The 25,532-nt window shown below is 36.5% G+C and overlaps 2 protein-coding genes across 2 annotated transcripts; one reads left to right on the forward strand and one right to left on the reverse strand.

The window, feature by feature from the left end:
* Positions 1-195: 195 nt before the first annotated feature.
* On the reverse strand, positions 196-16,490 carry LOC129269067 (protein ecdysoneless homolog). Its single transcript, XM_064105283.1, has 9 exons — positions 16,439-16,490; positions 15,784-15,912; positions 13,030-13,182; positions 12,293-12,378; positions 10,620-10,735; positions 8,947-9,243; positions 7,487-7,564; positions 3,516-3,721; positions 196-2,089 (listed from the first exon to the last, which is right to left on the reverse strand). The coding sequence occupies exons 1-9, from the start codon at positions 16,475-16,477 to the stop codon at positions 1,829-1,831; spliced, it is 1,365 nt and encodes a 454-aa protein (XP_063961353.1). The 5' UTR covers positions 16,478-16,490; the 3' UTR covers positions 196-1,828.
* A 3,847-nt stretch (positions 16,491-20,337) lies between these two features.
* On the forward strand, positions 20,338-25,355 carry LOC129282856 (putative nuclease HARBI1). Its single transcript, XM_054918715.2, has 3 exons — positions 20,338-20,598; positions 21,117-21,253; positions 22,614-25,355. The coding sequence occupies exons 1-3, from the start codon at positions 20,374-20,376 to the stop codon at positions 22,891-22,893; spliced, it is 642 nt and encodes a 213-aa protein (XP_054774690.1). The 5' UTR covers positions 20,338-20,373; the 3' UTR covers positions 22,894-25,355.
* The last annotated feature ends 177 nt before the right edge of the window (positions 25,356-25,532 follow it).

The following is a 25,532-nucleotide window of genomic DNA, read 5'->3' on the forward strand; positions in this document are numbered from 1 at the left end:
AAAAAAAAAAAATCAGTTCAACTTCGTGATAGGCTGCAGAGCCCTTTGAAGATTACAGCAGATGATGATGAAATACACTTAAGAACTATATATTGTTGTTATCTTCATATCATTTGATGTTCTGAAGATAAAATTTTACATAATCAATGTCATTCATTTCACTTTTAACACAAATAAAAACCCATAAAGAAACTGTAAATTGTTATCTTCATTTTATTAGATGTTCAGAAGCTATGCAGACGTTATGACATAACAATTGTTACATAATTAATATCATTCGGTTCACTAGAAAATTCTCTCTTCAGACGAGAGAAAAAATATTTTTGTGCTGTAATAGCCTCTGGATGCCACATATAGGTCCCTTGACATCCTTGGGCCTGTTAATCAAAGCTGAATTTTTGTTCTTACCCAGCCAATCATGTATCAGGATTTAAATAGCTTAGAACTACAGATCGTATCAGTGGCACTCTTATCACTGATGGTGATCAATCTCATGACACAAAGCCCAGCATGAAACAATTGTATCACAAGGATAGGTAGACCTGGGGGGTGTTTCGCAAAGATTGAAGTATGACTTAGAGTCGCACTTAAATGCCGACGCGTATATGATATGCAACGCGCAATCTTATTGATCAATACGCAGAAATGCGCGTTCTCTTCGCATGATCTGACCAATGCGGTCATGCCTTTTATGCCACGTGCAACTAGGCATTTAAATGCAATTCTAAGTCATACTTAAATCTTTGTGAAACACCTCCCGGAACCTTTTTTTACAAAGAGTTGTGATTAATCTGATCCATTGCAACATCTCATAATTCTTATGATTCTTCTTACAGTCCCATTGGAAACGGAGAGGAGCACAATGAATTTTCAAAGACACTGATTCTTGCATGAATATGGATCACATAGAGAAAACACTAGAATGGAAATATGCATTCTAGATAGGATTTCTGGCTTTTTATCAGATCAATAACAAATCTTTGTAAGACAGGGTCCAGCAATGTTGGAAACGTCCATGGAAAATTTAGTACACATAATGCAGTCCTGTTGAAGACAAGGGCAACTGCACAGGAAATCGAGTTAATTCCAAAGTCCCCTATATGCTCAAGTAGGTTTTTGATGACATAAAGCTTTCAGATCCGACTCCTTTTCTTGAGTTTGATTGGCTGAGAAGCACAGGTATCTGATTGTTACCATGGAAATTGTCAGCTAAAACTGCAGACCTTGCTGTATAAAATATCTAACAAGTCTTTTCATGAAACACCCCCCTGGTTAAACAAATGGGAAGTACAGTTGTCAAGGTATAAAATCCTCAAATATGGATAGAAATTCATTCCTCCTAGGATATTTCCAGCAGCCTGATACTAACATACAACGTTCTGACCAAGAACTAGGGTCATCTGTCTCCATCATCATCATCAGCATTGACGGGCACATGGACCCCCATGGAATGAAGGATGTTAGATGCTGGTCCAGCTAGTCCCTGCAGTGAGCTTTAGGACTCTAGAATGTTCTTCAAAGCGTTCTGACCAAGAACTAGGGTCATCTGTCTCCACCATCATCATCAGCATTGACGGGAACATGGACCCCCATGGAATGAAGGATGTTAGATGCTGGTCCAGCTAGTCCCTGCAGTGAGCTTTAGGACTCTAGAATGTTCTTCAAAGCTTTCTGATCAAGAATTAGGGTCATCTGTCATCATCATCAGCATTGACGGGAACATGGACCCCCATGGAATGGAGGATGTTAGATGCCGGTCCAGCTAGTCCCTGCTGGGAGCTGTAGGACTCTAGAATGTTCTTCAAAGCGTTCTGACCAAGAACTAGGGTCATCTGTCTCCATCATCATCATCAGCATTGACGGGAACATGGACCCCCATGGAATGAAGGATGTTAGATGCTGGTCCAGCTAAACCCTGTTGGGAGCTATAGGACTCTAGAATGTTCTTCAAAAGATTTACATCCACTTCTACTGGTTTGTATTCATCATCGTCCCTCAGCTCTTCATCATCTCCCCCTTTCGTGGAGTGGGACGGTCCATGGGTGGCCATGCCATTCTGATTGTTGGGCTGTTCCATTGTTATGTGAGTCTGGTTAGAAAGGGGTGTATTAAAGCGGAGACATTATAAACATCATAGGAGTGAAGAAAAAATGCACAGAAAAGGAGAGAAAAGCGGAGATTTGAAGAAAGATTGCAGGTTAATGCTTAACTGTTCCTTCATTTGTCTAGTTATTTACTCAATAATTTGCAAATGAAAATTAAAATGCAGGAGTCATTATTGTGACTGTGACAGCTGGGGAGTGTTTCACCTACACCTCGTTAGTGATTTTCAGTAAAAAAATTGTTCATAACCAATCAAAAGCAAGGATTTCAGTATATTTCAACAGTTGTCAATGAAAAATCACTATTTGTTTCATGAAATGCTTTCCTGTGGAGCATCTCATCGATATTTTTATCAGACAAGATGTCGGATCTGAAACTTTGCTTGATTTTGATTGGTTGAGAAGCACTGTTACTATGGTGACTTTAAGATAAAACATCTGTAATCTGATTGGTTGATTTGTTTGTGAGACAACCCTGTATTTACATATTTTACTGGGTCGCAAAGATCAAACAGGTAACATGAGCCCGTATTACCTGTCTGGTGTTAAGCTGTTGTTGTTTTAATGTTGTTTTCATTGTTACGCGCATGCCCAGTGCTGATTTCAACCACGTAATATGAGGACGTATTACATGCATATTCAAGCATCGCGCTGCGCACTACTATTTGTGCATCAATTTCAATGGCAAAAGGCGCATTCTTTTGTGATGTCATGAATCACTTCCTTTCAAATTTCACTCTCAAAATACATGGTTTTGCAATTTTTAAAAGTTCCATTTTATTGATTTCCCCTATTCTGCAATTTTAGAAAGAGACACTTAATATCGTTACACCCTGCTTGTTCTTACAAAATACGGGAAATATCTGGTTCCATATTCCATTTGACCTCTGGCCTGCCTCATGGAATATGGAACCAGAACGTAGATATTTCCCATATTACGTGAACAAGCAGGGTGTAACTAATAGTCTATGTGGGTTCAAACATCTGATAAGTCCTTTCATGAGATACTTACTCTACATGTATCATCGGTTTATTTTCAATTAGTATTAAGCCAATTCATCCAATTACCAACTCGTCTACTATCGATTGGTCTACCATGAGTTCGTCCACTATTCACATGGCCTAATAGTCATTTCGTCTAATAACCAGTAAGTCCAATAGCCATTTAGTCCATATATCATTTGGTCTGATTGGACTAAGTGTCCATTGGGCAAAATGAATGAAATTAAAATGGATATTAGACCAACTTGGTATGAGACGAAATGGTCATAGACGATCTGGTGGTTAGACGAAATGATAATTGGACTAAATGGCTGTTGGGCGAAATAAGGAAGGTCGGAATGGCATTAGACTAAATGAAGGTAGACCATGTGATGAGTGGACGAGTTGGCAATAGACGAATTGGCAATTTACCTTATCATCTACTGGACTAATCATCGATGATGGTATCATGTTTACCTCAGTATTATCCTCCATCACCCCTTCTCTCTCAAAGCTCTTGCCGACCTCTGTCCTAGCAAGCTCTCGATCCATCTGCTCCATGAGCTCTCGTATCCCTTCATCGTCATGGCAACCATCCGATTGTTCCCCCTCAGCAGCATCATCATCATCTGTGTCATCTTTCAAAGTAAAAAAAAAAGTTTTATTATTATTACCACATGAACAAAAATTGACAATGTTACATGGAAATTTCAATGACATCTGAGAAGTGGAAGGCAATAGCATTGCTAAATAGCAAAAACACTTCAGAATGAAACTTATAAACAAGTGGAGCGCCTCTGGCAGTCTCACCTGCATCATGCGATTCAATATGGCAGCAGTGCTGACTTTGAAAAACTACTATAAAATAAATATTCACAAAAACACCATTCATATCATGATACAATACTACGTTCATTGACAATAAATGACATTTGACCTTGATCATGCGACCTAAGACTTGTCAGTGATACTTGATTACCCCTATATCCACATTTTATAGACTATACCTATAAACTTTCAAATTATGAAGGTAATTCAACAAATACCCCCAACTTGGCCAAAGTTCATTGACCTTCAATGACCTTTGACCTTGATCATGTGACCTGAAACTCGTACAGGATGTTCAGTGATACTTGATAACCTTTAAGTCTAAGTTTCATGAATCAGATCCATAAACTTTCAAAGTTATGATGGTAATTTAACAGATACCCCCAACATGGCCAAAGTTCATTGACCTTTGACCTTGGTCATGTGACCTGAATTTCGCACAGGATGTTTAGTGATACTTGATTAATCAAATGTCCAAGTTTCATGAATCAGATCCATTAACTATTAAAGTTATGATGGTAATTCAGCAGATACCCCCAACTTGGCCAATGTTCATTGACCCTAAATGACCTTTGACCTTGGTCATGTGACTTGAAACTCAGGCAGGATTTTGGTAATACTTGATTAACCTTATGTCCAAGTTTCATGAACTAGGTCCATATACATGATGACATTTCAAAAATTTAACCTTAGGTTAAGATTTTGATGTTGATTCCCTCTACATGGTCTAAGTTCATTGACCCTAAATGACCTTTGACCTTGGTCATGTGACCTCAAACTCGGGCAGGATGTTCAATAATACTTGATTAACCTTATGGCCAAGTTTCATGAACTAGGTCTATATACTTTCTTAGTTATGCTGTCATTTAAAAAACTTGAAATTCGGTTAAGATTTGGTGTTGACGCTGCCGGAAAAGCGGCGCCTATAGTCTCACTCTGCTATGCAGGTGAGACAAAAATGAATGCCTATGTGGGAAACTCTACTGTGAACCACATACCAAATATTTCAACAAGTGGAGCGCCTCTGGCAGTCTCACCTGCATTGTGTGATTCAATATAGCAGCAGTAATGACTTTGAAAATTACTATAAAATAATTTTTCACAAAAAACACCATTCATATAATGATACAATACTTCGTTCATTGACAATAAATGACATTTGACCTTGATCATGCGACCTGAGACTTGTCAGTGATACTTGATTACCCCTATATCCACATTTCATATACTATATCTATAAACTTTAAAAGTTATGACGGGAATCTGATAATTATCTCCAAAATGGCCAAAGTTCAGTGACCTTAAATGACCATTCGGACCTTGGTCATGTGACCTGAAACTCGCACAGGATGTTCAGTGATACTTCATTACTCTTTCATGAACTAGACCAATACACTTACAGAGTTTAGATGGTAATTCAACAAATACCTCCGACATGGCCAAAGTTTATTGACCTTAAATGACCTTTGACCTTAGTCATGTGACCTGAAACTCGCACAGATTGTTTAGTGATACTTGATTACTCTTATGTCCCAGTTTCATGAATCAGATCCATAAACATTCAAAGTTATGATGGTAATTCAACAGATACCCCCAACTTGGCCAAAGTTTATTGACCCTAAATGACCTTTGACCTTTGTCATGTGACTTGAAACTCAGGTAGGATGTTCAGTAATACTTATTCATGAACTAGGTCCATATACTTTCTAAGTTATGCTGTCATTTCAAAAACTTAACCTTCGGTAAAGATTAAGTGTTGATGCCGCCGTCGGAAAAGCGGCACCTATAGTCTCACTCTGCTTCGCAGGTGAGACAAAAAAAAAATGGAAGATTCAAGAATACTTTTAATGATGATTTATTTGCACAGCTACCAACCTTCAGAAGTACAAATACATCAAACTACTTGTAATTTCTTATGCTATATTATAAATTGCCTTTAAAAAAGCATTGGGCAGCACCATTCACACATAAAGTAGCTTTGCCTAAGTTGAATATATCATGGCCACAAACTTCTATTATCATTATAATAAAAAAACATCTATTCAACACAACTATCTATTTGACTTAGAAAAATTCAACGAGGGAAGAGGTTTATAACACATTTTGCCTAATCTTGTAAAGAAATTGCGTGGACAAAGGTTAATATTTGACTATTGAAGGACAATTTATGCAGGTTTACCAATAATAATAATAATAATACATCGAAACAAAGTGTCTAAGTGCTTTACAGATATATTACTACCCCGGTCATCAGATTCAATCAGTCATTCCCGCACACAATGTGTGCACATCCTCCACTCCCTGGGGAATATTCCAGTCAGTCGCCGGTGAGGCGCACACAGTACTGGACAAGCAACAATGACTTTCACATCCTACCGGGTACCCATTTAGCACCTGGGTAAGCTACGCGTACCATTGTTCTCTTCATCCATTTCTTTCACAAAATATTTAAATAAAAGAGTTGCCAAAGCTGTTGTACATGTATAACTTCACAAATTAATATATAATATATATATATATATATATATATTTCTCTACATCCGTGTTTAAGGCGAATTTTTTTGTCTTCTTTCAATGTTCGTAATGCGCCTTAACGCCCTCTACCTTTGTCTTTACGTCTATATGTGTATTATGGTCGGAATAAACCCATTCATAGACTTCGCCCTTTCGTAGGATGTAGGCATATATATATAAATATATATATAAATGTGTAAAGTTATACATGTGTATAACTTTACACATTTGTATACGTTCCCCCTACGTGTACTGTATCAAAGCAATAGCTTTGATCCAGCTGAAGCATGGCGGCTTGTCATTGTTCGAAACCCACCTTCACCCGACAAAGGAAATTATAATTGGTGTAGTGTCGAAAATTTGTCTATCTGACGGTCAATCGGATCGGGGTCGCCCTAGCCACTAACCCGTCTCTGTGGTCTAGTGGTTAAGGCACCGGCGTTCAAAGCTGGGGGCCCGGGTTCGATTCCCGGCAGAGACATTTTTTCGGCATTACCAATTTTTCCAAAGGGTAGATAGCTCTGGGGAACCTTGATTTAAGCTACGCCTACCATTGTTCTCTTCATCCATTTCTTTACAATATATAAATATATAATATATAATATAATTTAAATCAACAGATAGAGAAGATATAGGATGTATGTAGGGGTAGCAAGACAATTGCTCTTATGTCAACTGCTCCTCTGCTAATCACACTGAAGATAAAATGTAAGGGTTAGGATCATGATAGAGTTTTAGTTAAGAAATCCGTGAAGATTAGGAATAAGGTAAGATTTGAAACTCTGTTTCATGTTTGGCTTAATGTGTGCATTTCTAATCAGAGCAATTGGTGCAGGAGCAAATGTCATGGAACCGTATCAGGGTGAGTTTTGAGTTCACCAATGCCCAATGTATTATATGTGTATCATGTGTGTGAATTCAACGAGTGCATGCCTATTCGTGCTCACATTCGTAATCATTGCAGGTGCATTTGGAACTTTGTAAAGCAGTCTGAAACTCATTAGACAAGTATGGATTTGTTTTCAATGGTTGGTAGCTCTGTATTTGATACGATTACATACCTCCCGATTGGTAATCTCTGTCTCTCATTAGATCAGAATCCGAGTCGGAGTCATCGGCCGTGTTCGGCTCTCGGAAATCTATTGATGAAAAGCAAAACAAAACCACAACATTGCTTTGGATCTCCCTTTTTTTATAATTGAACAATTTATTACCTTTTTAGTCACCTTGTCAAAAGTTACAGCCATGTCCTCCCCTAGGGATCATGCAAGTAGCTTTTTATTATACAAGTAGAGAATAGGCTTGAGTGCGATGATGCAAGATTTCGCATGAGGTGAAAGAAAGATGCTCTATCGAAATCTCGCACCATTGCACGAATAAGAATATTCGCTATTTGTGTTGTACAACGCCTCGGAATCTAGCGAAAATATAAACAAAGCAAGAGTTTTTCCCTGCAGTAATCTATGAAAGGGGAGCAAAAATACTGAAGCGAAAAGCAAAATCCTGCAAGCGCACATGACCTAGGGCAGCATTGCGCATTTAGCCAGCTGGCTATACGCGTATTTTACCTCCATTTTTACTGAGCGCAATGAAATAAAATCGTATTGTGACGTCACCTCCTAAAGCCGTGCAACGGTACATTTTGGATGGTACGTCGTGTGTGCAACGGTACGAATGTTTGACATTCAGCCTCCCATTTGCTCATGTATAAAAAGCTAAGTAGGCATTGTACAATACAAATTATCCCATTCACTGCAGACAAAATAATAAGAAACGCAGGAAAGAGGCAGGGAATATACGCATAGAATCCTCATAGAGGGATTACTGCTAAAAGATGCCGCAGACTTTTGACAGGTTGCATTATATAAAATCCAATCATAAAATTATATATAAAAGCAAAATAGAGCATGGTGGTTCATATACCTTTTTAAAAGAACTAATGAGATAAAACAAGAAAAAAAATCACTGGTATCTAATAGCTACTGGGCGATTCCATGCTAGAAAAATCAGCTATTTTCACAACATTTTTCAACCTATTGTCCAAACAAATGAAGAACTTCAATTTGTTTTGTGGTAATAATAGAGTACTATTGGGTAGACATATGAAAAAATGACAACCAACAAAAATATGCTGTCCATGGGTGAATTAGAGATGATAATGTTGCATGTCGTAAAGGACATTTCTGAGTCCCGTATGACACACAACATTTTCACCCTTAATTCAGCCATAATCAAATATTTTTTGTTGGTAATCAGTTTTTCACATGACTACCCACTATAACTTTATTATTGACCAAAAATAATTTTTAATTGCTCAAGTAATCAACTAAGAGACTAGAAATTGTTGACAAAATGTCCCGTACGACACGTATGGAATCGCCCTACATGTATGAGGAAAACATTAATATACAACAATATTAAACATAACTAATAACAGGTAATGATATTTTATAAGAAACATAATAATGCCTTCATTAAATGATGTTAGGAATATAAACTAGCGTTTAGAAAGTCAACCCACCTAGGATGTTTCTCATGACCTGCTCAAACTCATCCGGGTTGAAATCTATATTTCCCATCCTGCCCTCGTCTGCTGGGAACTCCACCCCTTTCAGCCCCGAGACCGCATCCACGAAGGACTTCAGAGACTCAGTCACCTGACCTGGGTCAAAGTTCACTTCGTCGGGATGACCTTCTGACCTTTGACCTCTGTCAGCTTTGGGCTTGCTACCTGCTGGAGCTGATCGTGTAGCCTTCCCAGCAGCCTTGGCGATCATGTCGTCCAATTCCTCGATGCCGAGTTCCATCCAACCATCACCTAAAGTGTGGAAATGAATGAATCAATGAATCAATTGATCGATTTATCAATCAATCAATCAATCAATCAATCAATCAATCAATCAATCAATCAGTCAGTCAGTCAGTCAGTCAGTCAGTCAGTCAGTCAGTCAATCAATCAATCAATCAACTAATCAAGCCATCAAAGGCATTGGTCAACATACATTTGACTTTAAAAATCTGAGAAGTAACGTCTTATTTGGTTATGTAAGATTACATAAGATCAAGATATGGCTTGCTCACTGACTCAATGGCCCATAATGTCAAAAGAGGTTTGAATTCTACCATGGGACAAGACCATTGTTTATGCAGAGTTCTTGTATCATAAGCGCATATTTATTTGGAATTTTCTTAGTGTATGCAATCAGATAATCATGACTATGTACAAGAAACTGCACAGACCATGGTTTTGTACCATGCTACAATTGAAACCTCTTTAAAAAATATGGGCTGATGTGATGCTAAAAGCAGAGTTGGTTGACAAATCAATGTTTTTCCAAAGCTATTTGGGAATTGGGAATAGCTCAAACTAAAATCAACTAACAGTGAGATATGATTTCTAATCAAATGACTAGCTAAAATCTATTACATAACCACAAAGATACTACAAGGGGAAGATCGCACACTTCTGCAATTTTTCGAAACGCTCAATTTATGCTCATGGGGAAGGGTGCCCACTAGCGTTGAGTAAGTAAACCATCACACATCGGCACGCTGCTGTGTATAAAACATATGGGGAAAATGAGAAAGGGGATTTTGGAGAGGGCACAAGGGCAATGTATGTGGATAATTCCAGCTCTTTCTTTCCCAGAAACCTCTAAAATATATTATTTACAATTTTGGAAAACAAATTTGAAGAAAAAAAACCTTAAAATGTACAAATAGTCTATTCCTTCACCCCTCCACCATTTCTCTCATATGTTTTGTACACAAACAAATCGCAATATGGAAAGGTAAAAAAGGTGGTTACTTACTCAACGCTTTAGCTAGAGCGCTCTTCCAGAGTGTGTCATTGTGCGCTCTATGTAATGTCCAATCTTCCCCTTGTAGTATCTTTGATAACCACTCATTTATACTAGCTAACAGGAAAAATTGCCAATGACTGGTACATACGACTAGTTCTATTCAATGTCATGGTGTTGAGATAGGAATGGTTAATAAAATCTTACCACTATCTTGTAAAAAAATATAATACACATCATTTTACATGGGCATTAGAAAAAAATTACACAAACTTGTTACCTATGAAACAGCCCAAACATCTTAGAACCGTACCTTGTGTGTGTGTGTGTGTCATTCTTACTAATGAGTTCAATAATGTACTACTTATATATCAAAGTATCCCGTAATACATACTATCAGGCGGAGGTAGATTCTTTTCTTCCTTCTTCAGCTGCATGATGTCACAATGGACCTTGTTGAGAAGACTCATGACCTGATGACCTGGTTCTCCAAGCCATGTCTGGCTGGTCCTTTCAGAATCAAAAGGGTTAAACAGTAAGAAAGAGTTTACTACAATCCTGTGAATGAAATTGGTGAATATACCATGGTCAGCATTCTTAAGTCAGGTTTAACTTGGACCATACTCCTACTCTGTTCTAACATTATGGGAAGCCAAACATGTCAAAAAATTGTTTACATTGTATGCTGCTTGTGTTTACTGTTTTTTTTCCTAATTCTATAATGGTGAAGACAACTTATCTTATTTATACTTGCGAGACAGTTAAGAATGATTTGGGAGTTTAATGAGCTGATACATTGAACCACTACTGTCAGAGGTTTAGGTAACAATTGGCTATCCATAGTTAAACCACAACTTTAGACAAGAGTTTAAATTAAACCCGACTTAAGAATACAGGCCCATGTTTCTAAATCAATCAAAAGTAAAGAGCATTGGAGGACAAACAATAAAAACCGTTGCATCAGACCGTGATCAATCATTGATTTCATGATCTAAGGCACAGGTTTCCTATTGTCATGCCCTCTTATGTGACATCATCTGAAACTACACTATAAATAATAAAAAGTAAAAATAATATGCATTAATATAGCGCCATCTATAAGAGCACCTGGGAAAATTTTCATGAAGAGATGTTTTATCCAACAAAGTTAGTTTTATCTAATAATTACCATAGGAACAGTGCTCCTCAGCCTATCAAAATCAAGGAAAGTTCTGAAAACTTTCTGAAGACACAAGTTGATGAAACTCTCTCAATGAAGAAAGTATTGTTAACCAATGAATTTTTTATTTCAAGAGGACAGAAGAACAAATATTTTCATGATGATCCCCCCCAGAACATGAAAGCTAAGACACTGTAATTTTTTTTTGCAATTTGACACTTAACTGACCTTTATTATACACAAGGATTTAAACAATTATGAAAAATTTGTTGATTTAAGTAAATGAATAAGATATCATATGAGGCATATAAAAATTGTAATCATTAACATACAGCTCTGCCCCCACTTCAACCGGATTTTTATCATCCACAGTCCAGATTCAATAACCTACCATAACTCTTTGGAACTCATACTGTTAACCATCGCCTGTCTGTGATCCGCTTCATAAAGACTATAAATATGGTAAATTTGCCATTATTGTAACCTTGATTGTGATTGGCTGATAAGACCTTTTACCATGTTAGATAACAAAATGGCAAAATTTCAATAGTTGTAACTCTTTATAAAATGGGCCCTAGACTACTTTTATCTTCAAATATACCACAAATTCCAATTAATTACAACTTGCTGGCTGTATGCCAATAAATCTGTCCCTCTAATAGGACGCTAAATGGGGGCCCTGTGTAGAGGAGAGTCACCACCCTTGCACATTAAGAACCCACTGCGCTATTCGTATAAGAGTAGGGGAAAACCCGGTGTGTAGTGGTCCACCTGCACTCCCCAAATCAGTTATATCGCGGAAGAGAGACCTGCGGGTCACGGTGATTTAGTCTGCTTTTCGCCTCCAAGGCGTAGGTGATGCCAAACAAATAAACAATAATAATAGTAATAATAAAATATCCACTCACTGTTCATTTCCATTGACCATGCTGGCATAAAACTGTTTGGCAGACTTTAATAATTCCTTGTACAGCTTGGAACCTTTCAGCTCACCCTGAAAAAAGTTGAAAAATATGATCGATTTATATATTCATTCTTGGAGATTGTACAAGTTTGCAAATCAAATGCAAGCCAACATCAATATTGCACCAGTAAATTACAAGAACAGCAACAGCTTATGGTTCATTCAATTTAAATGTGATGAAAATGGAATAAAAGGATATGTAGCAATGAGTCAATATAAAAAAAAAAGACATACAGGATATATAAAGTTGATTTGATATGAAAAACATCAAGGCACATCAACATTTATAGCTCTGTTTACTAATTTGTATAAAAGAGTGTTCATTCTTGAATCAACTATCAACTACTGTAGTTATTATCCCACAGCAGCAGTATTCCAGAAGCAAAGGGGGGGGGGGCACCACATGGAGGGGGAGGGAGGGGAGGTGGCAACTGCCCCCTCTAATTTTACAAGTAGTGGGGGAAAAAACCAAGGAGAAAAAAAGTTTCAAAATAGGTAAAGGGGAAAGACATATATATAAAAAAAGAATTATAAGAAGGAAAGGTTTGGGCCATTTATCTCTATCACATCCATATCAGTTATTATTCAATTGAGAAAAAAAAAACAATATCACCCGAATTAAGTCTTTTTGCCCCCAGCCCTTATCAAAATATAATCAAACCATTTTTTTTCTTCGCTTACCCTAAAGAAGCCTTTCTCTGTCAGACTATGGAGAAATTTCTCCCATCTTGCTCCGTTTGCTAGATCTTCAGGCTCTGTTGGAGTGGTGCTAACATGATCAGCATCTTTCTTGTTGCCATGGCAATGGGAGCAAAGAATCTCAAAACCATGGGCCTTGGTGTTGAAACAAACAAAGTTTAAAAAAAAAAGTGTATTTCAGTTATAAAGAAATTATGAAAATTCATCCAACCTTATGGTTCAAGACATGTTACTGAATTCCTTCTAGAGACTTTAAGATATTAACGGAAATTGCCAAATAAAAGCCTTAAACATGACGCAAAAATGAACTAATAGCTTCTCATACAGTTAAAACGCAGGAGGTCAATTTTTTTTTTCAAAGCATGCAACCACTACCAACCAAAATATAAATTCTTTTGATGCATATCGAAGATAATAATAATTGGTCTTATCTCTGTAAAGTGCTCAAGGGACTTTCTCAGAAATTTTGAAGGAAATTGAGAGGAATTGCACAGTAATGTTTTAAGGTGTTTTTTAAGTTTAAGAGATGTTTTAGTAAGAAGCTGAATATATGAGAAAATTTAATCCTTCAAAAAGGCTAAATTGGAGAGAAGATTAAACTTTGGAAAAAGGGGATTTGTTTTGGATTAAACGCCATATAATTATTGTAACGTTTGTGTTAATTATCTATCTCAAAGATACCATAGCAAATTTGTCAACACGTCAATTTACAACAGTGCGCTATCTTCAGCATCAGATTTTTCACGTTCATGAATTAACGGAGGTGTTGCAGTTCGTCACTTTTTATGTCCAAAATTCAGCAATGTTCATTTGTGTCCCGTCATAGAAGTAAGTTTCGTAGATTAATCAGATAATAGGGGAGATAATGTGTTGATTATATAATTATGTCAAGAAAGTCAAAGAGAGTTATTGACGAAAAACAGAAGTAAAAATTCATTATAAATGTACACGTGAAAAGAGGTTGAAGTTAGTAGACAATTTTTGGCTCGAAAGGCTTGTGTTGAATCTGATCACAATTGTCTTAACCCTAACTCTCCCGGGGTATTTTGATTCTTGTCCTTCCCGGGGGGGGGGGGGGGGCCATTATGGCCCCCCCTTAAGATCTCGGCTGCCGATCGCGCGAGCGACACAAAAATTTGCACGCTGGTAGTGTGCGATGTAGTCTACAAGGCTGTATGGTAAAATTTTCCAAAATAAGGAGATTTTATTTTATATGAATTAATTATGCTAATTTATGCATAAATCATACTTTTTGCTCTAATTCACTAAATAAAGCTCCTAGAGTGCTAATTTTTGGTAAAAATATTCTTTGTAGCATTCTTAACAATCGCATAAAAAAAAACTTCAGTTTGGAAATCAAGTTCTTATGTATTTTATTGTTTTATGAATTTCTTATGTATTTCATTGTTTTTTTACTTTTTGTTTTTTATTGTTTTTTCAATGGAAATTGTTCCAGACTTAATTCTGATCATAAACAAGGCAAAATTAATTAAGTTTAATCAGTAAAAGTAGAAATAATGATACATTTATGAATTTTGGCTAAATACACAATTTGCATTGGATTTGTACGTGAAATCACGTTTATGAGCAATTTTGGGTCTGACATGCACTTACATAATGTTGCGTAATGTCGTAACCGTGTACCCGGGCGTCACAAATTTGGGCTCAAAATTTGCGCGAGACTTGAAAGTAAAAAGTCAGTGAGCGGCGAGGTCAAAAAATTTTGCGCAGCAGATATATCACGAAAATTGTCGAGGGGGGGCCATAATGGCCCCCCCCCCGGGAGAATTAGGGTTAAATGCACATAACTGAAATTTGTGTTATAAGGTAAAAGATACAAGATGTCTAAATTCTGAATATTTAATTAATGAAAGGCTTCAGTTGAAAGCTTTGTTTAGTTATTTGGGAGCAATTAGTGATTTTGGATTCATAATCTTAGCAAGAGCATGAAAATATAAGACTTCTTTTAGTAAGAATCAAGAGACAAAATATGTGGGTTTAATTTCATATTACAAAGTTAGATTATATTTCAAAGCATATCTATGCTTAAGACAAGTTGCTCATTGTGAGGTGAAAGTGCATAAATTTATATAGATCTATACAAAAGGATACAAAAACATGGTCATGAGTCTGATACATGAACGTTTGGTGAACTCATGAAGTGTATTTTTAAAAAAGAAGAAATAAGTTTCTGACAAAACTAGTTTTGGTTCATGAATAATTGCATGTACATTTAATTTAGAGAAAAGCAGTTTTAAAAGCTATTAGGGATTTGTTTCGGCATAGTTGGACTCAACTATGCGTTGTTGGCGCCCTGCCAAAATTGGGCAATGATTTTTTCTGCCTTTTGTATAAGGAGTGATTTTGATAGAAAATAATATTGTCTGCTACATTCAGACTTTCAGTTGATTTATATTAGTCTTAATCCATGCTTTTACTATAAACAATGAAAGTAAGTTTTGGTAAGAATATTTAGTAATACTTTGATGGACAAATGTAAATGCATCAAGACCAGATTACACAAGATATTTATTTTTAAGTGCATGTTTTAATTCAGGATGAGATGACTCAAAATGTGCTGTTTTGTTTTATCATTTCAGATTGAATAAAATCTACAAATCAATACTGTAGAAATATCTAAATTCCATGGTTCACATCTCGGCTTGTTCTGTACTATCCAAGAAGGCTATTCGATAACTGATGAGTGGACGAATGCCCCTCTTAATAAAAACTTACCAGTTTCATGCCAAGATCAGCGGACTTGAACTTTGAACTTGAGGGGGATGGGAGCTTCCAGCCGCTCCTCCGATCAGGTTGAAATGACTGCTGAACCAGCTGAGCGTACAAGCAGCGAGTGAACTTAACCTGAAAATGGAAGTGCAACAAAGTACCGTACGTAAATATGCAAAACTTACTTTCTTACGTTATTTGTGCAAGATTTTGAATTATACAGGTCTGAAATGCGAATATCATAAAGAATATTGTAGAAATAAGATTGAAAGTGGTAAAATTTGGCAGCCATTTTGTGTATGCAAATTAGGTGGTCAAAACATGAGAAATCAGCTTGGGAACCTATCTAATCATATTCAGCACATTGGAATAATGTGAAATAGAGCGGTTTCCAGCTTTTACCCTAAAATGCTTCAAGAACTACAATTTTCCTGCAAGGGGTCTTGAATAAAATATCAATAACTAATTATGATTCTTTGCATATGTATTTTCACAAAATGTAGGCTCACTGATAATTCCCTTAATCATGGTGTACTGTATACATAATCACTACTTTTATTATAATTGCTTTAAGAACAGATTAGAAGTTCACCTACAGATTCAAACAGCATACAGATAGTCAAAAGAAAACAAAAAAGAAGGTACAAATGTAAATACTAACCCGAGATGTCACTAGATCCTCTGGACCAAAATGTTTCATGATCCTGCAGGCCTGGAAAAGTAATTTATATCCAAAGTAATGTTTCATGACTGAATTTTTCCATTTCATATCCCCAAAATATGTTAGTGGCATTAAATAAAATGAATCTTACATCAAAATCTCTAGTAATGCAGAACTGATGCGGAACTTCTAATGATGAAGAGTGCTCGAATCCTAATCTCTCTATTGTTTGATGGTTAGACAGATTGGATGGATGGAACTACGTCAATATTATTGTCTTCTTCATCATTATCATCACCATTACCTTCTTCTTTTTCATGATCATGATCATGATGATGATGATCATCATCATCATCACCATCATCCTCATCATTTCTATCATCACCATAATCACCATCGTTATCATCCCCATCCCCATCATCATCATCATCATCATCATCATCATCATCATCATCATCATCATCATCATCATCACCAACATCATCATTATCATCATATAATAATAATATAGGGTATTTATATTGCGCACATATCCACCTTGTTAGGTGCTCAAGGCGCTCCTATATTACCCGGCTAAGCTAGGCGTTCATAGCGCACACAGCTTTTTAAGGAATTACTTCCTACCGGTACCCATTTACCTCACCTGGGGCCCGTTGCATAAAACCCCAACCGGAGTTTTTTCCGGTTGAAATCATGAAATTCCGGTTGGAAGCTCCCAACCGGAATTTTTTGATTGCATAAACATTCAACCGGACTTTTTTACGGTTCGCCTGACAAAACTCCGGTTGAAATCTGAAAAAATCCGGTTCAAGTAACCCTTGCTCTCTGGGTCAGGGTTGCTACCATAAAAATTCCGGTTGGAAGTATTGGTTCCACAATGGCTGCAATATTGCATGCAATCCAGGCTGGGGCAGCTCTCAGAAGAGAGAGAGTTTTCCGTGACAGGCTGCATCCCTTAGATGCATACGATGATCTCCAAATCCGGAAGCTATACAGATTCACCAGGCACGGTTGTATCGCCATCATCAACAAGCTGGCCCCGAGAATCGAGCACCCGACTCAAAGAAATATGGCCTTGCCACCTAGCCTTCAAGTTTTTGTTGCGTTACGGTATTTTGCAAGTGGAAGTTTGCTCGATGATACAAGTTTTGTGCATGGCATACACACATCAACTGCATCAAGAACCATCCAGAGAGTGGCACAAGCACTGTTTGAAATGAGGGATGAGGTAATTATATATTTTATTCACATTATATAAAGTAAACAATTAAGAAAATGACCTAGGCCTACGGCCTTAGAATCTACTTAAGTCAAGAAAGAATTTTTTGTTGGGTTGTTTATTATGCTAACATTAACAATACTCCAATACTAATATATCACAAAAAGTCAAAATACATTATTACAGGGCCTACTACAAAATAACCATGTCTAGTATGAGGATGGCAGTGGGAGCCTGATGCAATAAACTAATTAAATCATTATTTATTCCTCGACAAAAGCTCAAATCGCTACCCGCAAAAAAAAATCGAACACCGTGCACCGCCAGCGGTACATCAGTCCCATACATGCAAAGTTATGTTGGGTACCGTGCAGACTCCTTGCCCTCGCTCCGCCTCGGCCAAAGCCCCGGAGGGGTAGCGTAGACGTAGGCTGGCCGGCGTTGACATAGACTCTGCATCGTAATTAGCTAAGTAGGATCTAGCACGACAACTTTTAAGAAGTTAAACGAGGATAAAGTAATTGTAAAACACATTCTCACCATTGTCAATCACAGTGCATTATATGTTAGTTTAATGGCTTCTAGCACAAGATTATTCGAGGGTTCACATGTTCTATTCCTCATTCTCAGACTCAGGCTCAGCTAGCTCAGAAAAAAATTACTTCAGCTTGCAATTGTATGGTGGTCTTCGTCGTGTAAATTGAAAAAGGAAAAAATATATCAGTACAAAATAGACTACTAATAATATTCAGCAATATAACGAGATGAAAATCATCTAGCATTATCTTTTGTTGCCTTTGTTTGCCAAAGGCAGCACATCATGACGATGTATACATTTTCAGTATTGCCCAGTGGTTGTTATTTCAAAACATCCTAGTTTAATGAACTGCCAATTATAACTGGAATTATTATAACCCTTTTAATCAATTTTTATTTTTAGTCGTATATGAAAGCTACGTCCTTAGAATGAAAGAGCTGATCACAAAAGGTGAAAAATTAAATAAAAAGTTATTTTTCAAGGGTGTGAGTAGCGGATTTTGATTGGGGGCATGTGATTTTCAATGAGTGAAAAAAAAAGGTGGGGGATATATCGGGGCGGGGGGGGGGGGTAGTGAAATATATTACTCTACACATGCATGACCAAAAAAGCATGTTTAAATAAAGGGGCGTTTTTTCCAGTTTCGGATGTGTGCCCTCATTTAGGGTATCAAAAACATCAATTTTCAAGAAAAAGGGTGGTTTTGAAAGACTGGTCAATCAAGGGGTCAAACGTACTTAGGGTATGTATTTTTTTCCACAAAGAGAAAAAACTCATTTTGGGGGGCATTTAATGCCTCCCCCCCGGGCATAGGCGGAAGAAGCGGGGGGGGGGGGGGTCTTGTCCGACCCTAAATTTGAGGTGGGTTGGACGGACCCCCTCCCCCATAGAATTGCTGTTGATAAGGTAACTTTTTTTTTCTCTTGTCAATTGCGTTTCCTCCGCCCCCCCCCCAACTAAATTCAGGTAGATCCCCCCCAAAAAAATTTGTGGTCCCCCCAAAAAAGAAAATTATAACAAATCAAAAAAGGATCTTCGCTACCGATCGGTGGTTATTAATGTACAACAAATTTTTTCACAAGCAAAAAATAGTCTTTAATAGCAAAAGCATGGCATTTTCCATTAAATTTTTTTGGGGGATGGCTCTAAAAAGGGAAGGGGGCATGAGCCGGGTGTGGCATTTTACGACATTTCAGGGGATCCGGTAGCGATGGTACCCGATAGCAGAACCTCTATATTTCACTGAAAAAGTAAGAAACCCAACTTTTTCTTAGATTTTAGACCTCCCCCCCCCCCCATTTGCTGTAGGGGCATGTCCATTGGCTCTTAATAGGTACACTAGAAAGTTTTTTTTTTTTAGTCTTAAAATTTGAACCCCTCAGCAAGTACATGTGTAAGTAGTGCAAGTAATTTGCCCGGGGGGGGGGGGATTTGAGCCCGATACCCCTTAAACCATTTACAGCGCTGTCCCCCCCCCCCAGACCAATATTTATACCATGTATTAAATGTATTCATTGTATCATCAAATTGATATTCCCTTTGGAAATTTCTTTTTTTTTTCTATTCAATTTACCCGTATAAGACCACGAATGGGACTAAAGAAAATCATTCTGAATAGAGGGAAGAAGATAATCCCTGACACACTACAGTGAATCATACTCTTAAAATGAGTTGTATTTTTTTTACAATGATTTATTTTTTTCAAAACAGTAAGTGTGAACCGTTTAATTCTTAAAATAATCACTTCTCTGATAGGCTGGAATTTCATTTTTTGTTAATAATTTACACATCATAAAAACAAACACACATATCATTCAATACTAAATAAATTCATCATTCATTGAGTCATTGTTCACATATTATTTGTCAATTTCAATTTATTCAGAAAGAGCTGCATTTAAATTCCAAGTCAAAATATAGCACAAGTCCCAAATAACTAACCACTGTTTATTGGTTGAAAATCAAGTAGCGTATGAATTTGAGTTGCGTGTGATTGTGCAACTATTTCTGCAACAGGACCCGTATTGCAGTTATGAATAACTATAAAATATCACAGAATTATTATCTCAACCTCTTGGCAAAATAATTGAATTATTAACAAACATTGTAACATTTACTGTTTATTTATAACTGCAGGTAATCAAGTTCCCACAGGCTCCTGACGAAGTTCGGGCAACAATGACATCCTTTCATGAGATTGCAGGAATGCCTAGTATTGTGGGTGCCATCGACTGCACCCATGTCAACCTGTATGGGGCAACCCTTGGGGATGAAGAATATATATATGTCAACCGCAAAGGTCAACACTCTATAAACGTGCAGCTCATCTGCAATGCTAAGTTCTTGATTACCAATGTGGTCTCGAGGTGGCCGGGCAGTACGCACGATAGCCGGATATTAAGGGTAAGTTTGAGCTACATTTATACTTGCCAATGTTTTGACGTAATCCTGTTTGCACATACATGTAGTTTGAAACTGAAAAAGATAACTTTACATGGAGACAAATGTTTAGTTTCTCAGCTAATCAAATAGAATCACTGAACAGTTCCAAAAGTACATTCATACGCAAACCTTATACACTGTATGTACATTAATAAAATATATGTACTTTAAAAAATATGTACAGTGCGTCCCACAAAAAACGAAACCGAGATTTATTGATGATTTATCATAACTTAATCACAAATCATGCGTGAATAAGAAATAATCTAAGTAATATCAGATGAAAGAGGAGATTCTAAGCTTTACATTGGTAGGTCATTTGTCTATTGTATTTGTGATTAAGTTATGATAAATCGTCGCTTAATCTCGGTTTCGTTTTTTCTGGGACGCACTGTATATTAACTTCACGTGACTTTTTTGTGGCATGCTTGTTGGGTCAAATTTTATAATTCACTTATTTCTTTTTTTAAAACCAATAGAGAAGTGCCATCAGCCAAAGATTCGAGAGAAGAGAACTGAGGGGTATCTTGCTCGGCGATTCAGGATACAAACTAGAACCATGGCTCCTTACCCCAGTTAGAGTGCCACAGAATGAAGCAGATCAAGCATACAACAGGTTAGATATTGATAATAATATTAAGATTCATTATATCAATGTCCAAAGTAAGACAAATATTTATATATATACATATATATTTCAAGATGTATGCATATAGAATGTACATGTAGCTATAAATAGATTGAATAAATAGTTTCTTCTTGAATAATCTATGTGCATATTAAATATGGCAAGATATACATAGTTTGACAATTTTTTGTAATACAATTCGTTTGAAAATTAAAGCACATGCTCAGAGGAATCCTATGATCAGACCTATAAGCCATAGACAGTATGGCCTTAATTCTTTCCTCTATAGTGAATTCCTTGATTCACTGTACAATAGTTGATGCTTAAGCATACCCTACGAGCAAAATTTGTTCTCTCGACAATTAAAAACCATTTATAATTTTATGTTTGAATATTATTTATACCAGAACTTGCTCATATATACATGTATGTCTTCACAATCCAACTGTATATATACTAAAGTACTGTGCAACAGTGTTAAGTGTATCATGTTACTGATATAATTCACCAGTAAAAATGTTTACAGGTGCAGATCTGGCCAATTTAACAGAAATGATATAGACCATCATCTTTCTACACATTTGCTATAGCAGATTCCATAAATGAGAATGAGAGGAAACACAAACATAGGTCACCAATGATAGATGAGCATAATACATTTTTTATACATTAGGAATATAGATCATATAGATGTCATGTCACCTTGTTCGGTAAGGCATTGCAACCCGTCTCATCTTTTGATTTGAAGGGTCGTAAAATAGCAGAAACATGAGAGCTCCAAGCTAATGAAATGGAGAATGTCAAATATGACAGAACATGAGTGTAGGAGTCGGTGGAACAACATGAAAAGGCCAATATATATTGTAACAAGTGGAACGCATCTGGCAGTCTCGCCTGCATTACGCTATTATAGCAGCAGTGCTAACTTTGAAAACTACTATAAAATAATCATTCACAAAAACACCATTCATATAATGACATAATACCACGTTCATTGACCCTAAATGACCTTTGACCTTGATCATGTGACCTGAAACTCAAGCAGGATGTTCACTAATACTTGATTAACCTTATGCCCAAGTTTCATGAACTAGGTCCATATACTTTCTAAGTTATGATGTCATTTCAAAAACTTAACCTTAGCTTAAGATTTGATGTTGACGCCGCCGTCGGAAAAGCGGCGCCTATAGTCTCGCTCTGCTATGCAGGCGAGACAAAAACAATAAATATGGACCGTAATTTCAATTTCATAACCACATTATGAATTTAAAAACTACATATATGGTGTGTACTAGTATACAACAAATTATTTCTCAAATGGTTGTCTTCTTGTCATTCAATTCAACAGAGCACACTGCAAAACCAGAGTTCTAATAGAACAACTCAATGGACAGATTAAAAGCAAATTCAGGTGCCTGAATGGACAGGGGATATCAATGGTCCCAGAGAGAGCAGGCAGGATCATAATTGCATGTTGTATTCTACACAACCTTTCAAAACAGATGAACGAGCCAGAAGATAACCATGATATTGACATAGAGGAGGTCGACCAGCCAGCCGTTCAAGAGGCAAACAATCCAGCTGGACTCGCTATGAGGCAAAATATTATCCAAACTTATTTCACATAATTTTATGTTAATTAGAAAGTATACTATTAATAAAGTTTACTCTCTCGGATAGCTTGAATTACAAAATGTTAAAGAAAATCAAACATTACTAAAAAGTATTAATTTGACAGTACCCCTAGCACAGAAAAAAGGAAGAGGAGGTCCTTGTTTATGAAGTGGATCAGCTGACAAAACACCAAAAGAGGCTGGTTTTGAAATAAATGTGATTTTTTAGTCTACACTGACTTAATTCATAGGTATTTATTGAATTCCAAAAGAATATAAAGTATATTGCAGTCTGGTACATTCATTAATGAAAGGATCTTTCAAAAGTATTTGCTATTCGAATTGGCTACTCAAGCACGGCTTGATTAATTTGTGACTTTTGAGTCTACAGTGACTTAACTCACAAGTTTTCGAAAAGAATATAAAGTCTATTGCAGTTTGTCTGTAACTACATTTATTACTGAAAGGATTTCTTTTAAAAGTATTTGCTATTCGAATTTGCTACTCAAGCATGGCTTGATTAATTTGTGATTTTGAGTCTACAGTGAATTTAATACAGGTATTTTTAAATTTCCAAAACAATCTATAAATTCTATTGCAGTTTGTCTGCAATAACATTCATTACTGTCAGCATTTGTTCAAAATAGTTAGCTATACGTATTTGCTGTTCAAGCATGGCTTGGTTAATTTGGAAAAGCCTCTCTTGGTATTCTGTGTGCTGATCCACAACAGAACACGGCAGCTTCCTCTTTTTACTTTTCTTAGGAACAATAGTGCAACTCGTTTTACTCGATCCCTCATTTTCCTCTGCCACCTCTCCAACCTCCTCAACTTCATATTCAGCACTCATGGTACTCAACAACTCCGTGTCTCTTGTATTCTAAGCAGAAAGAATGATAAAAATCAAACATTACTAAAAAGTATTAATTTGACAGTACCCCTAGCACAGAAAAAAGGAAGAGGAGGTCCTTGTTTATGAAGTGGATCAGCTGACAAAATACCAAAAGAGGCTGGTTTTGAAATAAATGTGATTTTTTAGTCTACAGTGACTTAATTCATAGGTATTTATTGAATTCCAAAAGAATATAAAGTATATTGCAGTCTGGTACATTCATTAATGAAAGGATCTTTCAAAAGTATTTGCTATTCGAATTGGCTACTCAAGCACGGCTTGATTAATTTGTGACTTTTGAGTCTACAGTGACTTAACTCACAAGTTTTCGAAAAGAATATAAAGTCTATTGCAGTTTGTCTGTAACTACATTTATTACTGAAAGGATTTCTTTTAAAAGTATTTGCTATTCGAATTTGCTACTCAAGCATGGCTTGATTAATTTGTGATTTTGAGTCTACAGTGAATTTAATACAGGTATTTTTAAATTTCCAAAACAATCTATGAATTCTATTGCAGTTTGTCTGCAATATTATTCATTACTGTCAGCATTTGTTCAAAATAGTTAGCTATACGTATTTGCTGTTCAAGCATGGCTTGGTTAATTTGTGATTTTAAGTCTACAGTGAATTTAATACAGGTATTTTTAAATTTCCAAAACAATCTATGAATTCTATTGCAGTTTGTCTGCAATATTATTCATTACTGTCAGCATTTGTTCAAAATAGTTAGCTATACGTATTTGCTGTTCAAGCATGGCTTGGTTAATTTGAAGAAGCCTCTCTTGGTATTCTGTGTGCTGATCCACAACAGAACACGGCAGCTTCCTCTTTTTACTTTTCTTAGGAACAATGGTGCAATTCGTTTTACTCGATCCCTCATTTTCCTCTGCCACCTCTCCAACCTCCTCAACTTCATATTCGGCACTCATGGTACTCAACAACTCCGTGGCTCTTGTATTCTATGCAGAAAGAACGATAAAGGGAAACAAAACAAAACATTAATAATCCTTAGTGCAATAGTATAGCATATGGGAATGTTTGAGAGCACATCTTTTAATTTTGCTCCATCAAGTCTATTTTTCATTGATCTTGTGACTCCAAATGTAGTCTAGTCAGAAAAATGAGGCAAGTCTTAAGTTTATCTAACAAACTGTTCTCAAGATATTTAAAGAAAAGACCTTTTCAAATATTGTATTGAACTGTGACCTTGATCTATGAACTTGAGACCCAAATGCTTAGTAAGCTCACTGTCAATCATATATGCATACATGAGTCATGTTTAAAGTTGATCTGTTCATTGGATCAAGTCATTCTTATGTATTTTATCAAGTTATGTGACCTTGATGTTTGACCTTGAGACCCTAATATCTAGTCAGCTCTTTGTCACTCCTATGCATGTACAAGAGCATATAGATTGAATTTGATCTATTTAACGGTTTTTCACTTATTGTGAGAGCAAAAACGGATGGAAAACCCTAAAAATAATGCCCTCGGCGAACACATTCAGTGCACAGGGTCATGAAAATGCATATATGATTAGCAGGTTAACAGAATTATTGGTTCCTGTTACTGATATATTTGAGAACAAAAAAGAAAGAAAAATGCAGTAAAATCACAATCTCACTATTGCTGAAATATTTCTTCTATTTTCAGAAGTTATTGTCAGGTCATTTCATTTTCAGTGGCTGCGGTACAGAAGCACTGTGTCTTCATGTACAGTTTTTATAAGAGACAGCTTTATGGAACACAATGTAAATAGA

This window comes from Lytechinus pictus, chromosome 10 (genome assembly GCF_037042905.1).
Source record: "Lytechinus pictus isolate F3 Inbred chromosome 10, Lp3.0, whole genome shotgun sequence".
Taxonomy (NCBI): domain Eukaryota; kingdom Metazoa; phylum Echinodermata; class Echinoidea; order Temnopleuroida; family Toxopneustidae; genus Lytechinus; species Lytechinus pictus.

What these genes read in the sequence shown, in the direction of transcription:
- LOC129269067 (XM_064105283.1), bottom strand. Translation starts at nt 16,477, where the DNA reads ATGAAACATTTTGGTCCAGAGGATCTAGTGACATCTCGG. An exon ending in GGTCATGAGAAACATCCTAG is followed by an intron (nt 7,565 to 8,946) that starts GTGGGTTGACTT and finishes TTTCATCAATAG; the next exon opens with ATTTCCGAGAGCCGAACACG. An exon ending in TTAGTCCAGTAGATGATAAG is followed by an intron (nt 2,090 to 3,515) that starts GTAAATTGCCAA and finishes CTTTCTAACCAG; the next exon opens with ACTCACATAACAATGGAACA.
- LOC129282856 (XM_054918715.2), top strand. Translation starts at nt 20,374, where the DNA reads ATGACATCCTTTCATGAGATTGCAGGAATGCCTAGTATTGTGGGTGCC. An exon ending in ACGATAGCCGGATATTAAGG is followed by an intron (nt 20,599 to 21,116) that starts GTAAGTTTGAGC and finishes TAAAACCAATAG; the next exon opens with AGAAGTGCCATCAGCCAAAG. An exon ending in GCAGATCAAGCATACAACAG is followed by an intron (nt 21,254 to 22,613) that starts GTTAGATATTGA and finishes TCAATTCAACAG; the next exon opens with AGCACACTGCAAAACCAGAG.